This window comes from Canis lupus, chromosome 35 (assembly GCF_011100685.1).
Source record: "Canis lupus familiaris isolate Mischka breed German Shepherd chromosome 35, alternate assembly UU_Cfam_GSD_1.0, whole genome shotgun sequence".
Lineage (NCBI taxonomy): Eukaryota > Metazoa > Chordata > Mammalia > Carnivora > Canidae > Canis > Canis lupus.
Window position 1 is genome coordinate 11,854,138 of NC_049256.1, and position 20,892 is coordinate 11,875,029.

Here is a 20,892-nt window from a genome sequence, read left to right on the forward strand (position 1 = left end):
TAGCATGTCTTATTTCTCTTGCTTACTAGAAATCTCTTGACAGCAGAGACCACATTTTGTGCTTTTTTGTATAATTCCTATTCTGAGCACTTAGCATATAGCATATGGTGAATGAATATATTTTGTTGAATATGTCACAATTTTTTTCAATCATTTTTGCAGATATGTTCTCTAAGATGAACTTGATTTTTTTTTAAATCATAAAATCAAAATGTAAGGTTGTATGTATCTTTATCTTAAAAGACCCTGTTAGAATTCCATGATGAATTGTGATATTCTTGCAACATGGACAGTAACACCCAAAGCAGAAATGGATGGGTCTTTGTTTGGAGCTAGCACTTAAGCCTGAAGACAGAGACTTCCATAGATGACTTTTGTACATCCCTTCCTGGTGTCGTAATTCTGGGTGTCCTTGACTTAAGGGGTTTTATTGCTACCTCTTGGCAATAGCCAGAAACGATCTTTAAAAGCATAGTGCTTAGCGTGGTTAAGAAAAGGAATTCAGGTGGCTTGTGGAAACCTGGATCAGTAATATAGCCTATTGAATGGGCCATCTGGGGACAGAAGGCTTTTTCGATTGGGGTTTTTAAACCTCACCCTTAAGAAGCATTATAAAAGAGAATGTTTATTTTTCCTCATGCAGAGGTCTCCGTAGACAGCCAGGTGGCATTTTTACTCAGTAGTGTCCTTCTGGTACATCAGTCAGGAGGGTCACAGGTGGCTACAGTCAGAGAGGGGCTGCTTCAACCTCTTCTCCCTACTCCCGCAGCCCCAGAATGCCTCATGTTTCAAAAGATGTTTCAGACAAACCGTAAAACACAGCGCTATATGGGTAGCTCAGCTGTCTGAGAGAGGATCCGAAGATCCAACTCTAATGGGCTGATTAATGGAAAATCCATTACTGTTGTAGGATAAGAAGAATATTTCTTTTGCTTTAACCAAGTGGCATGGAAATACGAATAAATAGGGTGACTGCCAGCGGAAGAGGTAAGTGGTGGGCGCCCTGGTTGTCTGTTCTGTGTGGTTTGTAAATAGAAATGTTATAGAGTGATTTTTCGGTTTTTGAAGTGTTTGCTAAATTTATCTGTGATATTTATGCTTTAAAAAATGATAAAAATATTTTCTCTTCCACTGAGTAGACTACACAGTGAAAATAATTTTTTTCCTTATAGAAGTTTAACAACCAAATCATTTTATGTAAAGACACTTTTATTTTTTTAAAAATATTTATTTATTTATTTATTTGAGAGAGAACTTGAGAGTACAGCAGGAGGAGCAGCAGGCAGAGGGAGAGGAAGAAGCAGGCCCCCCACTGAGCAGGGAGCTCGACAAGGGGCTCTATCCTAGGACCCCAGAATCATAACCAACTGAGCCACTCAGGTGCCCCTGTAAAGACATTTTTAATACCCTAGTTCATCAAATCTCATTTACCATATTTTGAACAAGAATGAAATAATAATATCCCCACTAAGTAGGAGTGCCAGATAAAGGATACCCAGTTAAATTTGAATTTTAGATAAACAATGAATATTCCCTGTAGGTCCATGCAATATTTGGGATATACTTTTGCTCAAAATATACTTGTGGGGCACCTGGGTGGCTCAGCGGTTGAGCATCTGCCTTCGGCTCAGGGCCTGATCCCTGTCCCAGGATCGAGTCCCACATCGGGCTCCCTGCATGGAGCCTGCTTCTCCCTTTGCCTCTGTCTCTGCCTGTGTGTGTGTGTGTTTGTGTGTGTGTGTGTGTGTCTCATGAATAAATAAACAAAATCTTTAAAATATATACATATATATTTATATATACTTGTTATTTATTTTGAATGTTACAGGAAATCTTTTATATTATTTGTTAACTTTGGCAACACTATCAGCAAGGCAAATTTTTCTGGAAGAAATTTCAAGCTATCAATATAGCATTTTTAAATTTTTCCTTTTTAAAAATTTTTAAATTTTTTTATTTACTTGAGAGAAAGAGAGAGAGAGAGAGGAAAAGAGAGAAGAGAGGGATGAGCAGACTCTGCACTGAGCAGGAAGCCCAAACATGGGGCCTGATCTCACAACCCTGAGATCATGACATGAACAGAAACTAAGAGTTGGATGCTTAACTGAGCCACCCAGGCACCTCTCAATATAGCTTTTAATAAAATACATTGGCTTTTATTTACACTGTGAAATCAACTCCGTATGATGCATGGAATAGAGATGTTGTGTCTGGCTCCTTTCATCTCATTGGCTCACAGCCTATTGCAATCCACCCCATAGAGCCCCATCACACCCCAGAAATGGCTTTTGTCATGGTCAATGGTGATTTCCATGTTGTCAGATCTAATGGACACTTTTCTGCCCTCATCCTTGACTTCTGTGACCCCCTCCACTCTCCTGCTCTTCTACCTATCTGACCATTCATTTTCTTTCCTCTGCCAGACTCTCCTACTCTAACTACAAGTGGGGGAATTTCTTACGGTCTATAGAAGGTTCCTCCTTCTGTACCAACACTGTACAATAGAAATTTCTGTGAGGATGGAAGTATTCTATATATGCATTTATCAGTTCGGCAGCCACAAGCTACATGTGGCTACTGAGGAAATGTGGTTAGTATGACTCAGGAGCTGAATTTTTCATTTTAAATTAACTTATGTGGCCACATAAAGCCAGTTACTACCATATTGGACAACACAACTCCAGGCTATCTTGCAAGGTGAGCTATTAAAAAATAGCTTTAGACTTTTGATTTCCTCGGTTTTATCTGTAGTTCAGATCTCCCCACAGAGGGTTATATTCATCTGATAATTCAGATGACTCACAGGTACTGACTGATTCATAACTGTTCTTTTCTCAGCTGCCATGATTCAGAGAGTGGTACCACCAGCCACTTGGCTTGTTGAACCTAGAAAATGAGAGCTGCTCTTGATTTTTTTTTTTTCCTTTTCCTTACTATCTCACATCCAAACTGTAAGTAACTTCCATTCTACCTCCAACTTGCATTTTGGATCTGTCCACGTCCTTTCATCTCCACCACTACCACCTAATCTAAACTGTCATTATGTCATGAGTGGGTGACTTGCAATAGTCTATCTGCCTCTGGAACCCCCTTTCAGCCCATTATATACATAGTTTCAACATAATTCTCTCAAATCATGAGTTAGATCATGTCACTTTCCTGCTAATGATTCTTGCATGTTTTGCCATTGCTTTTAGAATAAAATGTCAATTCCTTGTTTTGGACTTCAAGAATCTGGACCCTGCTTTCCCTTCCAACCCATCTTATACTGTGTTTCTTCTTGTCCCATTGCACTAGACTTTCTGGGATCGTGTGTGCTCTGCTACCCGAGGGTCTTTGCACTTGCTATTTCTCATCTGCAGTCTCCTCCCCAGCTGTTGACCTGGGCAGCCTTTTCTTACCTTTTGGCTCTTAACTCAGAACTGTAGGGAGCTCTCCCCTAACCACTTATCCCAATGGGTTCACTTCCATTTCTTTATTCTCCATTCTTCCAGCATAGAGACTGTTTCCTCTATGCTTGTCTCCTTAATGTCTGTATAGCCCACGAGCCTATGAGCTCTAAGAGGGCAGAGGCCTCGATGTAACTCTCCGCATACATCTAATACTAGCACATTACTGATGCATAGTGGAACTCGATAAATATTTGTTGAATGAATGAATGAGCTCATGCTTTGACTTATAGGCAGGGTATCATATCTCATTTTATTGTTTCCAAAATCCAATTTTTAATTTGTATTTTAAATAGCAACAAGTGGATGACTTGGCTCCCTACCACCTTCTTCCCTTTTTCATTAGATGAACACAACAATAACATCCAGGGAAAAGTCAGAGATAATAAAGATTAATTACACTGGGAATACTGTCTTTCTTTCAAGTCTCCACAAGACCATATTGCTTTCGGCTTTCTAGAACTACTTAACACAAAAGAGATTTTCAGGACTATTCTGGCAAATTGTAGACACTGGTTGCACTTTGGAATCATCTGGGAAGCTTTAACTTATGCTGGCTGGGTCTCAACCCCATAGATTCTGATTTAATTGGTCTGAGGTGCATCCTGTATGCTAGGACTGTTAACGCTGCCCAGGAGGTTCTAATGTGTAGCCACAGTTGCAAATCACAGAGGAAAGTTGTGGAGCAAAGAAGGGGGGTAGACGCAGTGAGAGACTGTTTTTCAAATCATTTCGTCAGCTGGGAGTTCTATTTACCATGATGTTCTTAGTGCAACGTCTCACAGTTTAGCTAATAGTGTTTTATAAGACTTTTAATTTAATTATTTGTAATACTTTTCATTAATTAAAAGCCCATTAGCTTTTCTGACAAATATTCCATTGAAACTGTCGGAGGTTAGATTCAACACTCTTCCAGGTGAGTCCACTTGCCGACTCTGCACAATTCATGAGGAGGAAAGAATGACTAACAAGTGCATAACTTGTGTTTCTGTTTAGTGTTCCTTGGCACAGGTGAAGTCACTTGTGGTCATCTGCCTTGACCAAAATGTCAGCTACCAGTCCAGCCTGACCTCCTTTGCTTTATTTCCCTCTGCCCTCAGCAGCCACCATTGTCGTGGGTCTACCTCCAGGCCTGGGCCCTTGCCAGTTCATCAGATGAGCAGAGCAAAGTATGTCAGAAGCCTTGGATGCTCTAACTTACACTCCCCATAGCTGAAAGCTAATAATAAATTAGTAAGCAAAGAGTTATTAATAAGTAGCATTCATTCTTCATAATTAATATTTCATGTTAATAACAGGATAACAACTAGGCCTTTGTAAGTTTCCTACTTCCATGCATTTTCCACAAAACTTGTTGCTCCCTTAACCAATCAGTTTTTCTGAGCATTAGATATGATCCAGAGTGTAAACCCTCCCATGCCTTCCTCAGTTGGCCCTGTTCACAAGAACTGATCTGTGCTACACAGCCACCCTGCTCCATAACCTGGCTCCTTGGAGGATAGCATGGCTGGGGGGCCCTGGCTGACACTTGAGGTATATTTCTTCACCCACCTCTCCTGGGATAAACTGTCCACATCTTGGCTCCTGAGTATTACCCACTGTCTAGACCCTTCAGCCCTGTGATTAAACTTCCAGATGCTAAAAATCTCATATATGTTTGTTTTTCTCCATTGGCCCCAGCTTTATACAATCTCATTGTCATCGCCATTTACCCTTTCTACCTGAGCCACCCCTGTCCCCTTGTTCCAGAGAAATGTGTCTCACTAGTTCGTAGTTCTCACCCATTTTGAACCATTTTAATCATTGTTCAGCATTTCTTTGCAACATCTGTACTGTTGGTTGCATAATATTTCATCATAAGTTGCCTTGCCTTCAAACAAACAAACCAACCCACACCCCCATACTATCTTGCTTTGTCTAGGCAAAAATATTTTAAAATCATAGGCTTGATGTGTTACTTACATCTTTTCCTTTACACATTAAAATAAATCTGCAACTATTCACATAAAATATCTGCAGACTATTTAGAATCACCCTGTAACCAGGGTATCCTTGAACCACACTTTAGGAAATGTTTGCTTCAGGGCCTCCACCCTGAGTGTGTTCACTCCCTTCCCTGCCCTGCCCCTTTCTACTTGTCTTACGTGGATGCCTCAGGTCCTGTGTTGGGCATAAATACTTAGAAGTAGTCAAGCTCCCTGCTTGGTGCCAAGTACACATGTGCTAAGTACAAATGGAATTTCACTGATAAATAGCTATAGTCAAAGCTAACATCATGTGGTGGTTAAGAGTGTAGGAGGTGCTCTGAATTCAAGTCCCAGCTGCTATTTACATGTCAGTCACTGCAGGTCTCTCTGGTAGCTCAGAGAACTGCTGTGAGGATTAAAAGCATTAGCACATGTTCAGAGCTTAGAACTGTGTCTGGCCCCTGCAAGTGCCATATAAATGTTAGACATTATTATAAGCTGTGTGTTCAGTCAACAGAAGTAGTCTGTGAGTGTGCTAGGCATCCTTTCCTTGGAGAAAGAGTTGGCTAGGGAATCACAGGAGTGTACTCATATTCATTTAATATCAAGGCCAGGACTCTATGTATTTATTACATCAGGGTATTAGGGTTTTATGAGTCAGGTAAAAAATATATAACACTCAGTAATTTAAAATGGCATCTATCTGACTTACTGCCATTTAGTTATGCAAATTGAGTATTATATGTGAATAGAATACTCCATTCTCAAAAAAAATTTATGTACTTTGTACTAATTTGAAAACTGAATGATTTTAGTAAGTATTGGGAACTGTACAAAAATAGTGTGTGCGCATGCATGCCCTCTGAATGTTTTGAATGTTTTCGGTTACTAGTATAGCAAAGAATTCTTTTTTAAAAACCCCACAAATACCTAGAAATAATTTTTTAAGGATTTTATTTATTTATTCATGAGAGACGCAGAGGGGCAGAGACCAGGCAGAGGGGAGACCTGTGGGGAGCCTGATGCGGGACTTGGATCCCAGGACCCCGGGATCACAACCTGAACGAAAGCAGATGCTCAATCACTGAGCCACCCAGATGCCCCATCTAGAAATAAGTTTAACTGAGAAAGTGAAAGACCTGACCTGCACACTGAAAACTATAAGACATTAATGAAAGAAATTAAATAAGATACAAATAAATGGATATCCCAAACTCATGGATCAGAAGAATTTATATTGTTAAAATATCCACATTACTCAAAGCAATTTACAAATTCAATGCAAAATTCCCACCAACATTCCACTGGTGTTTTCCACAGAAATAGAAAATACAACTCTAAAATTTGTGTGGAATCACAAAAAGACTCCAAAAGCCAAAGCAATCTTGAAAAGAAGAACAAAGCTGAAGGCATTGTGCTCTCTGACTTCAAACTGTATTCCAAAGCTGTAGTAAACAAACAGTATGGTATTGGCATAAAAAGCAGACACATAAATCAATGGAACAGAACAGAGAGCCTAGAAATAATCCATAGATATATGGGCAATTAATTTATAACAGAGGAGAGCCAAAAATATACAATGAGGAAAGGACAGACTCTTCAATAAATGGCACTTGGATAGCTACATGCAGAAGAATGAAACTGGGCCACTGTCTTACACCATACTTAAAAAATTAAAGTGGATTAAGAATTTAAATATAAGACCTGAAACCATAAAATTCCTAGAAGAAAACAGAAACAATAAACCCCTTAATATTGGTATCGGTGATTGTTTGGATTTGATACCAAAAGCAAAAATAAGTGAGTCCAATGACATCAAACTAAAAGGTTTTTGCACAGAGAAGGAAATCATTAACATAAGGAAAAGGTAATTTACTGAATGGGAGAGAATGTTTACAAATCATATATCTAATAAGGGGTTAATATCCAAGGCACATAAAAAAATTCATACAAGTCAATAGCAAAAAGCAATCCAATTAAAAAATGGGCAGATGATCTGAATAGACATTTTTAAAGAAGACGCACAGATGATCAATAGGTATATGAAAAGATGCTCAGCATCAGCCATCATCAGGGCAATACAAGTCAAAATTGCAGTGAGAAATCACCTCACACCTTTATTTTTTAATTTAAATTCAATTTTCCAACATATAGTATAACACCCAGTGCTCATCACATCATAGAATGGCTATTATTAAGAAGACAAGAAATAAGTGCTGGCAAGGATGTGGAGAAAAGGGAACCCTTCCTTGTGCACTGTTGGTGGGAATGGAAATTGGTACAATTACTATGGAAAACAGCATGGAGTTTCCTCAAAAAATTAAAAACAGAACTACCATGTGATCCAGCAATTCCTCTGCTAGGTATCTATACTAAGAAAATGAAAATACCAAATTGAAAAGCTATATGCACCCTCACGTAAATAGTAGCATCATTGACAATAGCAAAGACACAGAAACAACCTAATAGTTTTCTACCTATGGATGAGTGAATAAAGAAAATATGGCATATAGGTATAATGGAATATTACTCAACCATGAAAAGGAATGAAGTCTTCTATTGTGACAACATGGATAGATCTTGGGGGCATTATACAAAGTGAGAAGTCAGACAGGGAAAGACAAATACCATATGATTTCACTTACATGTGGAATCTAAAATAACAAAAAATAGAGTTCATAGATACAGAGAACAGATTGGTGGTTGCCAGAGGTGGAGGGGGGGAGTGAGCAAAATGGGTGAAGGGGGTCAAAAGATACGAAAGGATAAAAAGAAATAAACTATAAAACTGTTAAATGAACCGATATGTTTCTGTATATTATAGAAACTATTTCCCAGGTGATAATATGAACAATATTTTTTTCCTATTTTCATTTTGAAATAACACCAGCATCAACATTACCTTAAAACTTCTTTATTACATTCAATCAAATATTATCAATGACATTTATAAGGAGTAACAAAAGAACAGTAAAGCTGCATTTGAATAAAACATCTCAATTCTAATTCCAAAACTTAATCAGAAAAAAAACAAATTTTAGCACAATAATAATCCATTAAATACACATCATAGTTAGGCTCTTTCTGTTATGAAAACATTCATCGATGTTAAGAAAAGCTATTCAGCTGATACTGGCAAACAAAATTCTCTTAAAACAATTGCATGTTATCATTGCAATATTGTAGATTTTTAAAAAGTTGTAGATATATACTTGGAGATAAAATGATTAAATATATTTCCTGAAGCTCTTTTAATAGAGTGTAAATGCTAAATAAACATTTTAAGAAACAACTCAGGAGATAAGATTGTCAAGATTTCTTCTGGAAGCTATTTTGACAACCCCTAAGTGCCAGATAAGGATTTATGAAATTACCTATGGTCAAATGGGAAAGGGCTTAGAATGAGAACCAGGATTCATGGCTTCTACTCCAGTGAATTTAGATTATTAATCATCATGGTATCCAAACTGCTTATTTGTTCATTTGGGGGAGTCACATTTCAGACCTAAATCTATGTAGTCTGGTAGGTTTCTTTTTTATTCTGAAGATATTTATTTATTTATTTATTTATTTAAAAGCCAGTGAATGAGCCTGGGGTGCAGGAGAGGCAGAGGAAGAGGGAGAGAGAGAATCTCAAGCAGACTCTGCCCCGAGAGTGGAGCCTGACCCAGGGCTTGATCTCATGACCCTGAGATCACGACCTGAACCAAAATCAAGCTGGAGGCTTACATGATTGAGCCACCCAGGCACCCCTGTAGTGTGATAGGTTTTATAGTGCTGTGCACAACTTTCCCTATACTATCTAAATATTTCCAACCCATGATTTTCTCAACTGATCAGCATTATTATTATTTATGTCTGCTAGATCAATCTCCCAGCTCAAACAAGAGATAGCTCCTATTCCACATTTCACTGCACACATGGACACCGATATTATGCTGTGGCCAGGATTGCTGTTCAATAGTCCTCACTATCGTAGCTAAAGAATGGACTGACCCCATCTGAATAATTGATTGCAGACCCCAACCTAGATGGACACACATCCCAAGTCTCTGCTCCATCTGTCCTAGGGGGAGCAGACTCTTGAGGAAAGGCCAAAGTGGGTCTGATGGCTCTGCAATCACCTGGAATTTTCAAAGGCAATGACCCTGCTGGAGAGGCTGCCCTGGCTACTGTGGTTGGGAAGTCCAAGACTTCCGGGTAGATGGACATGGGGATGTTTTCAGAAGCATAGTTACACCCTGAAAGGCTCTTCACTTCCTGTACATTGTCACAGTATTTCAGAGCCGGGGGCTGGTAGGCCTGGTAGGACACCTTGGTGGTGGTGGTGATCACTGTCTGCAGGGCTGGAGCACCTGCTGGGGCAGCTGCGAGGTACCTGCAGGGGAGCTCTGTGTTATAATAAGGGTGATTGGCCACGGCCTGGAACTGTCCATGGTCAGTCCTCTCCCCAGTTCCAGGTTTTCCAAGAGCTGGTTTCCAGCCATGTTGTTTACTGGTGAAATCAAAGCTTCTCTCAAAGCTGCCGTATGAATTGACGTTGTATTGTAGTGCATTCAGATGAACCCAGTCTGTGTCATTAGGGACATTGCTAGAATTCTTATAAAGGGTGGGATGTGGGCTTGAATTTGTGTAACGAGGAGCTGCCAATTCATAGCTGCAAGGTGGCCTAGGCAAAAAAATTCTTGGGTTTGGATATTTCTGAAAGGGTGGCATTATGTCTCCCTGAAAGGTGGCTAGGTCACAGGTAGCTTTGTAAGCATCGGAGTTTGGGAAGGAAAAGCAAGGCTGCCCTGAAATAGGGAAGCCAGTGTCAGTAATGATATCAAACTCTTCTGGATTTTCCAAGGGAGGTATGTTGCTGAAATGTCCACCGTTGTCTTGATTCTCTCCGGCCTAAAAAAATGATATACATTTTTTTTTTTTGGTCAACAGAAATGTAAATTACATGGTCACCCTCATCTGGAACAGTGGCCAACCAACCAAGTGAAAACAAACTTCCAGTTGGCCAGTTGTGTGTTGTGAGCACTGCACCGCTCAGGTACATGCTTTGGGCCCGTGGTCCAAGGGCTGCATCACTTGAGCCTGCTCAGGCACCAACACCATGCTGCCGAATGAAGAGAGTCCACGGTAGCCAGGCAGGCTGGGGCTGAGTGGCAGATGGCTCTGTGGTGCCTGATCATAATAATGGATTTCTATTTATAATAACGGAGACACAGGCTCCTGCCTGACATAGACCTGACTCTGTTCAAATCCTGACTCTGTCCCTCATTAATCAAACTAGTTACTTAACCTTTCTGAACCTCAGATTCCTAATTTAAAAAATGTAAATAACAGCCACCTCTTCGTAAGGCTTTTGTGACCATTTCACGTGTGAAACTCTTAGAAAGTGCTCAAACACGAGCTTCTCTCGTCCCCAGACTAAAGCCAAACTGGATCAAGTTGCCCCAACTGGAAGTTTTATTTGCTCTGTGTAAATAATAAAAGGATGCTCTCAAGGATGTGCTATTAACTGACTGTTGGTATGCACGTATTTCTCTTTTTAGTAAAACTGGATACCTGGCCCTTATGTCAGGGTGTCAGCACACATCCTCACTATATCATTGACTGTAGAGACAGTTTGCCTTTTTTTTAAGAAGAAGAAGAAATTAGAAACCCTATCCAAAATGTGGATTCAATGACATTTTGTTGGAAATATAATTTTCCCATAAAATAAAACCTAATTAATTTGTAGCATTCATATTTTACATAATTAGCAGTGTATTTTGTGACGGAAATGAACACAGACCACAGTGTCATGTCAGCTCCCCATTACCTCTGGTTCTCGAATTCTCTTTTTCTGGGGTTGGTAAAAAGAGGCCATTTGTCTCTTGATGGCGCTTCTTCTAGCTTCCGTCTCTGATTTGCTCTCTGGTCTTGGGTGGTCGTGAACTCCTTTGGCCTGCATTAATAAGGAAATAAATCATATGTTTATTTTGCTGAAGGAAGCTGGTGACGCCTGTTAAAAATTGATTGTCTTTCCCAAGATTTCAAGGTGTTTTTTGTTTTTTCAACATGACAGGGAAAAATGACCAAATAAAACAACATTGATAACAGAGATCTTAAAAGATTACCTAACAACCCTTTTCCTGTATTAACTCAGCTATAATTCTAATTTGGTTTACTATTTCTCACCCTTACTGAACATGCAGAAGCTGACCTAATTCCTAGGAACCCAGTAAGGCCCTGGGAGCCCCAGCCCAAGTTTCTTTTTTTTTCTTTTTTTTTTCTTTAAGATTTTATTTATTTATTCATGAGAGACGGAGAGAGAGAGGCAGAGGGAGAAGCAGGCTCTCTGCAGGAGCCTGATGTGGGACTCCATCCCGATCCCTGGGATCACGTCCTGAGCCAAAGGCAGACACTCAACCGCTGAGCCACCCAGGCGTCCCCCAGCCCAGGTTTCTGACCACGAAGCTCTATTTGGGTTAGAACAGAGTTCCTAAGGTCCAGGGCAGGTGGTCTGGTCCCTGTGGCCTGATGAACATACCCACCACAAATTGTCATGTGCCCCCACCTACTTGAAAAAATATTGCATTGCCATCAAGCCTCCAGAAGTTGGTTACAGGATACCCACTGTGCCCGCGACAGGGAATCAACTCCAAAGTGGAATGACAGTTGGGGCATGCTTTCTCTGCAAAGCCAGACGGAGAGCAATATTACTAACAACTCAGACCCCAGGTGCTTTTGAAGGAAGCAAGGGAAATTCCTTGGCAAAAGGGAACTCTCGAGTCTACAAGGTCATCCCACCCCATCCTGGCCTTGGGCCCTCACTCTGCTGCTTCAGGCGCGCCTTGTCGCAGATGGCAGGTCGCAGCTGCAGGCGGGAGCCATCGGGCAGGGTGCAGGCCCGGGCACACACCACAACGCCCAGGCACGACTTCTTGAGGATGTGGCCGTTGTGGTTGTTGGTGTTGCGCATGGCCCAGCCGCTCAGATGGCGCTGGGCCTTCTTCTCGTCGCTGCGGTAGATGAAGCGCACATAGCCGTCCGGCCACTCGCAGAAGTGGTCAAAGTGGGCCAGCTCCTGGAAGGGAGCATAAGAAAGGAAGGATGAACGAGTTGACCAGACCCAAACCTGACACATCACGCTTTTAATTTTTCCCAAGCACGTTAGAATAAAAACTGGTTCTTTTTAATTCCAGAACTATCATAAAACCCACAAACTATGCCAATCACATTTTGTCTGTGCCTGCCATTCTGACCACTGGCTACTCATTGATGTTTATAAAGCTCTTAGCTTGCAAATGTACATGTACTAGTTCATCTAGCCTTCTAAACTCACACAGACAATAGGATTATAGTAGTACTATAATCCATATTTAATCCTATAGTATAGGGAGGTCAGAGAGGTTAATTGACTTGCCCAAGGACACACAGCTAGGAGACCTGGCTCTAGGGTTTGAGCCCTAGCAGTTTGACTCCAGAGCCCATCTTCCTTACCACCATGGTATACTACTTCTGGGGAGGCTTAAATGTTAAATTAAAAATGAAAACATTTTCAAATTAAGCATCAAAGTGCTAAGGCAAAAAGTGATTGGAATGCTCTATCACTGAAATGCAGTTCAATCTATAAATATGGCTCCATGTTGATCCACCACTTTTTTCTCCTGAAGTTCTTGCCTCTACCCCAAATCTACCAGTTACATCAGCAGTGATACCCAGAGCAACAGTAGAGAGACAAGAAGAGCTACCCTTGCTCCTCCCAACTTAGCTCTCCAAGTTTATAGGGACGCTGTCATGAAGAACATAGCCATCAAGGTTAACCCAAGCATGGAGTGGAAACTGCCGAGCTCTGGACCCCTCCCTGGAGCAACATGAATTATCACTCTCCTCAACAAAGAGCCACATGGCTGAAATAATAAGTTGTATCTAAAACACTGAGCACTCCTTCAATATCCATCATGGGTGGTCTTTGCCCATGATAAGTGTTATCTACCTGTAATGTCTTTCTCATATAGGAGTTTAATAAAAAATTGCCCTTTACTAAGCACTGAATATTTAGCAGATACTCGCTACGGGAGGGGTCAGCATGCTAGGAATCCTGAGCCAAATCCAGCCTGTCACTTGTTTTAGTAGGATCCACAAGCCAAGAATGACTTTTATATTTTTTAATGGTTGGGGAAAAATCCAAAGAATTAGATTTCGTGACTCATGGAAATTATATAAAACTCAAATTTCAAGATCCATAAATACAGTTGTATTGGGACATGGCCATGCACACTTGTCTACATATTGGCTATGGCTATTTTCTGTCCATGGCAGAACTGGGTATTTGGCACAGAGACAGTATAGCCTGCAAAGCCACATCGTGGAGTATCTATGACCCTCCCCACCACCTTCCATCATGGGCATCCATCCTCACATTTCATAGATGAGGAAGCGGGAGTTAAGAGAGACAACCTTCTAGTGTGGTGTAGCCAGGTTCCACTGGCTTTACTGGTGTGATGGAGGCTTAGAAGAGTATTAGCACATTAATAAGCCATTTGCACCTCATCTCCCTCCCACCATCCCAAGGAAATTAGATCTAACATTTGCAAAGCAAAACTGTGCTCGGCCTGACAATTCAGATTTGGATACATCGCTAGTATTATACATTCTAACAATAATAGGAAAATGGATAATTTAGTTTTCAAAACCATGGGGATATTGTCTGAAATCATTGTTATTACTACCAGGCCTCGTTTACCTTTTCTCAGAAATATTGTAATTGCCATAAATTAGTATATCGACTTAAGGTAAGTCACAAATGAAATATATAATGATCTACTATTTAAGTTTATACTAATGCCAATATCTTTGTTTTTAAAGTGAACATTTCAATCTAAGGATCTTCATAAAATAGACAATTTTTCAGAAGAGAGTATTCCACTAGCATCCCCCTGTAAAGGTAGACAATCACCCCCACATCCCATACCAGCCACTAAAGCAGTGACACTGAAAATGAAGCCACAGAGACCACATTTTTAAGTCCAAACAAAAAAAGGAGGACTCCGGGATTGGGCTGCTTTTGTCCTAATGTGTCGGCACATGCGTACTTGCAGACAAGTATGCACATACTGAACATGACAGAAAATCTGGCTGATAGTTTAAGATTGTTATCTAGTTCCACCACTTGATGACAGGTCACCTTAGCTGAAACTAAGGCAAATTCAGGAACTATCTCAAGGTCATTCAGCTAGTTTGGTTCTTTCTCCTTTGGTCAGCGGGAGCAAGGCTAGCATCCTGTTTCTCCACTCCTATTTCCCAATGCACCTGCCCTTTTGAGATATTACACACATCCCCTGTTTAAGAACCAGTCTCGTAAAGGACAAATAATTTACATTTGCACAGGAAGTCTGGAAAATGCATGGAAGAGGAGCCATCGTTCCATTATTTGGAAGTGGCTCTTTTTTAAAAGGCAAGATCGGATTATTTTCCCATGAAGATTTTCTGGACGGAAGTCAGAGCGAATGTGGCATCCTTGCTGTGCTATGTCCCTGCTTTCACACAAACGGTACAGACTGACTGTAAAGTAGCAGACTTTAAAACAAATAAGACAAATTCCTGCACATATGTACGTCCCAAACAGCGCTGATCTCTGAGAGGCCACCTGCCTGAATATCTATATGGCACATTGTAGAAGTTGAATAAATGCCATGTGTCATCCCTGTGCCACAACACTGCTGGAAGTCCACCTTTGCAAATACTTGGGAAGCCACTCCTCTCTCCTCCTACCTACACCCGGGACTTCAAAGTCACTTCTCAGTTTTTGCCTCAAACCGGTATGACCAAGCATGGAACTGTCCAGCTCCTTCCCTGGACTCGGCTCTAAACTACTCTGTTCCATTAAAACCAAACAAAAGAAAAAAAAAATCACCCTAAAAGGAGGGGATCGCCTTGTCATTAGAGAAGTAAGCTCAGCAGTTCCGTCCAAAATCCCGATTCCAGAGGCTCCCTTGTCGCCTGTGGTCTGGTTAGCAGGACCGTCCAGGCAGCCACGGGCATCTGCATAAATCACCCAAGTCATGCTAATTGTTTAAGAGTCAGGCCACCGCGATTTATAGTCGCACCTGACAGGTCTGGAGAAGCAGTGGTATCTACATTTGCTGCACCCTCCTCATAGACTTGGATGCGAGGGTCACCTGCTTTCTACCGTGGATAAAGAAAAGTGAGGGACAGGGTCCCGCTGTGGCCAGGTGAGGCCCAATCGGCAGTTTCCAGGGGCCACGGGTGTGTTCCAGACAAGTGCCAGCAGAGACCTGGGCGACACACATCACCACCCCCAACGCTGCCCTTTGCCGCGTCCCTCTAACAGTCGAGGGCTCGCAGGCATGTTGCGGGGGTGGGGGTGGGGGTCTCCCCTCGGTCCCTGCGGGAACCCGGCGCCGCCAGGCCTCTTCGGCAGGGACCGGAGCCAGGTGCGCGCGCCCCGGGTCCACGCACCTGAGGCATCTGCGGATCGTTGACGTCCCAGGTGAGCTCCATCCCGTAGGAGCACGCGCAGTCCGCCTTGCGCCCCGCTTCCGCCAGCATCGCCGCACCTGGCCCGCGCGCGCCGCCCACGGTCCCGGAGGTAGGAGGGAAACCCCCGCAGGTGCGCGGTGCTGTGTGCCCTCCTTAAAAGCGAACTGGCTAGAGACGGAGACAGACACGCAGGGAGGCCGAGAGAGAGAGAGGATTTATTCAGGAAGCCAGGTGTGGCGGGCGAGGGTCCCGGGCCGGGGTCTCCGCCGCGGGGGCCGCAGCCCGGGCGCCCAGGGCGCGCGGGTTTATAAAGACGCGCCTCCCCCTGCCCCGCCTTTCCTCGCTCGCAGCGGCTCCCCCGCCCGGACGGAACTGGGGGCCCAGGGGGGGACCCGAGAGGCCGAGGGGCCACGGTGGGGGTGGGGAGTTGAAGTGTCTCGGGGGATCCCTGGGGGGCCCAGCGGTTGAGCTCCTGCCTTCGGCTCAGGGCGCGATCCTGGAGACCCGGGGTCGAGGCCCGCGTCGGGCTCCCTGCGTGGAGCCTGCTTCTCCCTCTGCCTGTGTCTCTGCCTCTCTCTCCTTCTCTCTCTCTCTCTCTCTCTCATTAATAAATAAATAAATAAATCTTTTTTAAAAAGTCCCATTTAAGTTGGGATCTTTTTTTTCTTCTTCCTCCACTACTGTCGCCTCGCCTCTGGAGTTTCAGATTGCGTTTTATTTTCTTTTATTTTTTTTAAAGTCAGAATCATCTGGTATCTGACAACATTCTCTCTCTCTCTCTCTCTCTCTCTCTCTCTCTCTCTCTTTAAAGATTTTATTTATTTATGAGAGAGACACAGGCGGAGGGAGAAGCAGGCCCCATGCAGGGAGCCCGACGTGGGACTCGATCCCGGGTCTCCAGGATCACACCCTGGGCCAAAGGCAGACGCTAAACTGCTGAGCGACCCAGGGATCCCCTCGGATTGCGTTTAGATGGAAGGTGTTGAGACGGGCTTTGCCGCCGAGGGCCCTGAGAGCGATCGTCCTTCCCGGGCGCGCTCTGTAGGACCCCGGCCGGTGCGCCCCGGGTCTGGGTGCGTGCGCCCCCCGCAGCTGGCCTTGGGCTTCCACGCTCGGCTCCGTCGTCGCGGTCGCGAGTGTGCGGAAGCCTGTGCTGCTGGTCTTCTGGGGGCGGGGGAGTGTGGTCGGAAGGAACGCCAGAGGTCCCCGCGAGCTCGCGGGCCTGGGGGCACCTGTGCTCCGCGGGGGCTGCGCCAGGGACACGGCCCAGTGGGACTAGAGTCCGGGAAAGCGAACCCGGAGAAGGTGGGGGGGGGGGGGGAATGGAGATTACCTAAGGGTTGCTGGACCGGGAGGGGTGGAGGCGGGCTCGGCAGGGCCCGGGCGCGCGAGCAGGTCGCTGACTGCGCTCTCCCTCTCCCTCCTCCTACCCCACTCCCCCCACCCCCCCTCCTGTCTCGGCTCCCTCTGAGCCTCAGTTTCCTTGTCCGCTTAAACAGGGGACTGGGACTCCGCGTTCTCAGTCGCCGTCCACCGGAGACAACGTTTTAAAGATCGTTTTTTATTGCTATTGTCGCGACCATCCCCCCTTCCTTCTAGGGAAGTTTTCTAGAGCCGGGAGGAGCCCGGTGAGGGGGGCGCGGGATGCTGCGGATTCCCCGGGACCCACACCCAGTCGTCTCCGTCTGCTCATCCGCCTCCTGAGGGTGATCCCCGGGTACCTGGAGGCGTCCAATAAAAGAAATCGTTGGAAATAACCCAAATCGCTCTGTAGCCGCTCTGAGCGGCGGAGGAAGGGCGTTTCCAGATTTTTCTTTCTCTCCGTGCCTTCTTTCTGCAGGGGGGCAGCTTCGGTTGCCAGCCCCGTGCAGACGAGAGGCGCCCCCAAGGCCAATCGCGGTTAGGGGCGGGGGGGGGGGGGGCGGGATGCTCGGACCTGTATCCTGGCAAACCCGGCCCGGCAGCACCTCCTGGGACCAGTCCCCTCGTTGGACCAAAGGCTTTGGGGAAAAAGCAGAGGCGCCTCAAACGCACAACCTGGGCTAAATAACCACCCACGCTCGCGGTGCCCTGACCTCCGGGTCAAGGGCGCGGTCGGGTGGGTCCGTGGCGCTGCGGTTCAGGGCCGCCAGCCGCGCGCAGCGGACGCTCGGGGACGGGGATGCCAGCGTCGGGCAGTGCCACGAATTTTCTTCTTTCTCTCGTTTGGAGCTAAATTCTCCTCCCAACCAGAGGCCAAAAGTCCCCGGAGATGAAAGCGACTTGTTCATCCCTCAGCCTCTCCCTCCCCAAAGTTCACTTTTCAGAAAGGTCTTGTAGGTCAGGGTTTTCCATTAAAGTCCCTCTTCCCGTGTCGCCCGGACTGTCGGAGACGAAACCAAGGACCTTCCACTCTGCCCCCCCCCCCCCCCCCCCCCCGCAGGTTCATCACGTTAACCGACGGCCAAAGATCCGGCCACTCCCCATCCTTCAGTTGTTTTTTATGCTGTTTGTCTTCCAAACGTTAACATCCTTCACGCTTCCCTCTTACAAATACACATTTCGTTAATTGTGATACGTTGAGATAATGTAGACTTTAAAATGGTCTAACGTGACTTCGAAAAAAAATTTAAAATCACCTCGGATGAGGCAGAGAAGTTCATTTCGAGGCTTTACTGTAAAGGTTGTTAGAATCTTCCTTGTCTCTATAATCTTGGAATGTTCCTAGAGGGTCTTTACCCTTCAAACATACAAATACAATTCTTGACGCTAAAGCCAAATCAATGAATCATATACCTTTTTTTTTTTTCTAAATGGATTCTGGTGGCCAAAGAAATATCATAGAGTTCCCACCGTACTTAGTTTCAGAAGAAATAAAATCTTTATCCCAAGTTGCTCTAAAATTATGTCCCAGTAAAATATGTTGGTAAAAGAAGCTAATTGAGCGGCACCTGGGAGGCTCAGTTCGTTGAGCATCTGACTCCATCTCAGCGTAGATCTTTTTTTTTTTTTTTTAACATTTTATTTATGTATTCAGAGAGAGACAGAGAGGCAGAGACACAGGCAGAGGGAGAAGCGGGCTCAGATCTTGATCTCAGGATTGTGAGTTCAAGCCCCATATTGAAGAGCCTACTTAAAAGAAAGAAAAATAGATTTAAAAAGGGAATCGAAGTGAAAATGCGGAAATAAAAATAAGTAGTGATGTTGTCTTACATTTCTCCAGAAGATTTGAATGCACTAGCAACTCTATAGTTTGGAAGGATATGTTTTCCCCCCAAATTCTGTAAATAATTGAGGATAAAATGCTTTTGCCTATTATTAGGAAAACTGTAACTTTATTATATTGTTTATTCTTATTCTGTAAAATCAAATGCATTTAACCTGTATTTTGATTACTGGTTACCATTCTTCCTTTTTTTTTTTTTTTCCCTGCACTGGTATTTTCATTGATTCAGAACACTTTATATTCACAGCTGGCTCTATCTTGATTGATACTTTGGTCTAATAAAGGCTCATTAATTCAAAAGCAAAGGCTTTGCATTTGCTAGGCTTAGTTGAAAATCGATAAAGTAATGTAAGTATTTTACATCATATTGGCCAGGAAACAGATTTCATGATCTTGAAGCAAGTATCATTTTGAACGACCAGCAGGTGTGTGCACAGACCTGGGCCGACTAGCAGACATTCTGGTTCTACTGGGTCTCGCTTTGATGTAAACAAGTATTTTCTGTAAATGTCTTGCCATGAAATACCCCATAGCTTGTGATTATAACACAAATTAATTTCTACACAAGGAATATTTGGACCTGAGGGGTCGTTTTGTTTGTTTTTAAGAAAACACTAGTCCAGTTTATTTATGGGTTTTTTTTTTGGGGGGGGGGGTTTGTTTTTTTGTTTTTGTTTTTGTTTTTGTTTTTTGCCTCTGTGGTCACCTGAAACAAGCTACTTAGCGGAAAACCTGGCCATTAGTACCCACTCTCGGCGGGTTACAGGAAGGTAGGAAAAAAAAATTAAAAATAAAGAAGTTAGGTAGAAAACAAGCAATGCATGAAAATATTGACTTTTTTTCCCCCAATTTGGTTTGGTTTTTGAGTGTACCGTTATTATTATTATTATTATTTTCAATCTTTTTGCTAATTCAGAAAGAGTCTCACAATTCCGGATACCAAACTGCTCGGTCCGGGACAGATCCAGGGCTGGCCCGTGTGGGCGTGCAGGGCCCAGAGCCCGCCGCGCAGCTCTAGCGGGTGCGGGGCAGCCAGCGGCTCCCGCGAGGCGGCGAGGAGGGGGTCGCCGGCGTCCGCGGAGGAGATGCTCCGAGGTGCGCGCGCCCAGGTGGCCCGAACACCTGGGGCCTAATGAGGGCTGCGGGGATGTCCGGGGCGGGTGCGCGCTGGTGGGCGCAGCGGGCGCCGCCTGGGAAGCGCGGGAGGCTGAGCCCGGCGCACTGGCCAGGCGCACCCTGGGCCCGGCCTCGGGATGCTGGCGGTGAGTGACCCGGGGTGGGGGTAGGGGTGGGGGGTAGGGGTCGGGGTGGGGGGTCCAGGTCCGGGTGTAGCGGTTCCAGGGGGGCTGCGAGAGCGCACGGTCCGCGGGGGTCCCCCCAGACCCCGCACTGGCTACCTCGGGAAGAGCTGGCGTTGGGGGGGGGGGGGGGGGCTGGAGCCCTGCAACCTTCTTTTTTTTTTAAGTTTTATTATTTATGTTTTTTTTTTTTTAAATTGGTGTTCAATTTGCCAACATATAGAATAACACCTGCAACCTTCTTAGATTTGCTTGGCGTCCGCTAAGGAGCGTTCAGGGAGGCAGCTGAGCAGGATAGAAACCTCTGATCCCTGCTCAGAAAAGAGGAAGCTGGAGAATCCGCATTTAGAAGGCAAGGAGATGGGCACTGGGTGATTGCTATATGTTGGCAAATTGAACTCCAATAAAAATAAATAAATAAAATGAGGACGTGAGCAAGAACAGAAAAAAAAAAAAGAAGGCAATGAGATGGTGCGTCTCGATTTGTTGCT

At 44.3% G+C, this 20,892-nt stretch overlaps 1 protein-coding gene across 1 annotated transcript; it reads right to left on the reverse strand.

Annotated features, from left to right (window-relative positions):
* Positions 1-7,761: 7,761 nt before the first annotated feature.
* GCM2 (glial cells missing transcription factor 2) lies at positions 7,762-16,193 on the reverse strand. Its single transcript, XM_038584167.1, has 5 exons — positions 15,878-16,193; positions 12,227-12,479; positions 11,974-12,086; positions 11,232-11,357; positions 7,762-10,312 (listed from the first exon to the last, which is right to left on the reverse strand). Exons 1-5 carry the CDS (start codon positions 15,965-15,967, stop codon positions 9,374-9,376), a joined length of 1,521 nt encoding a protein of 506 aa, XP_038440095.1. The 5' UTR covers positions 15,968-16,193; the 3' UTR covers positions 7,762-9,373.
* Between the last annotated feature and the right edge of the window lie 4,699 nt (positions 16,194-20,892).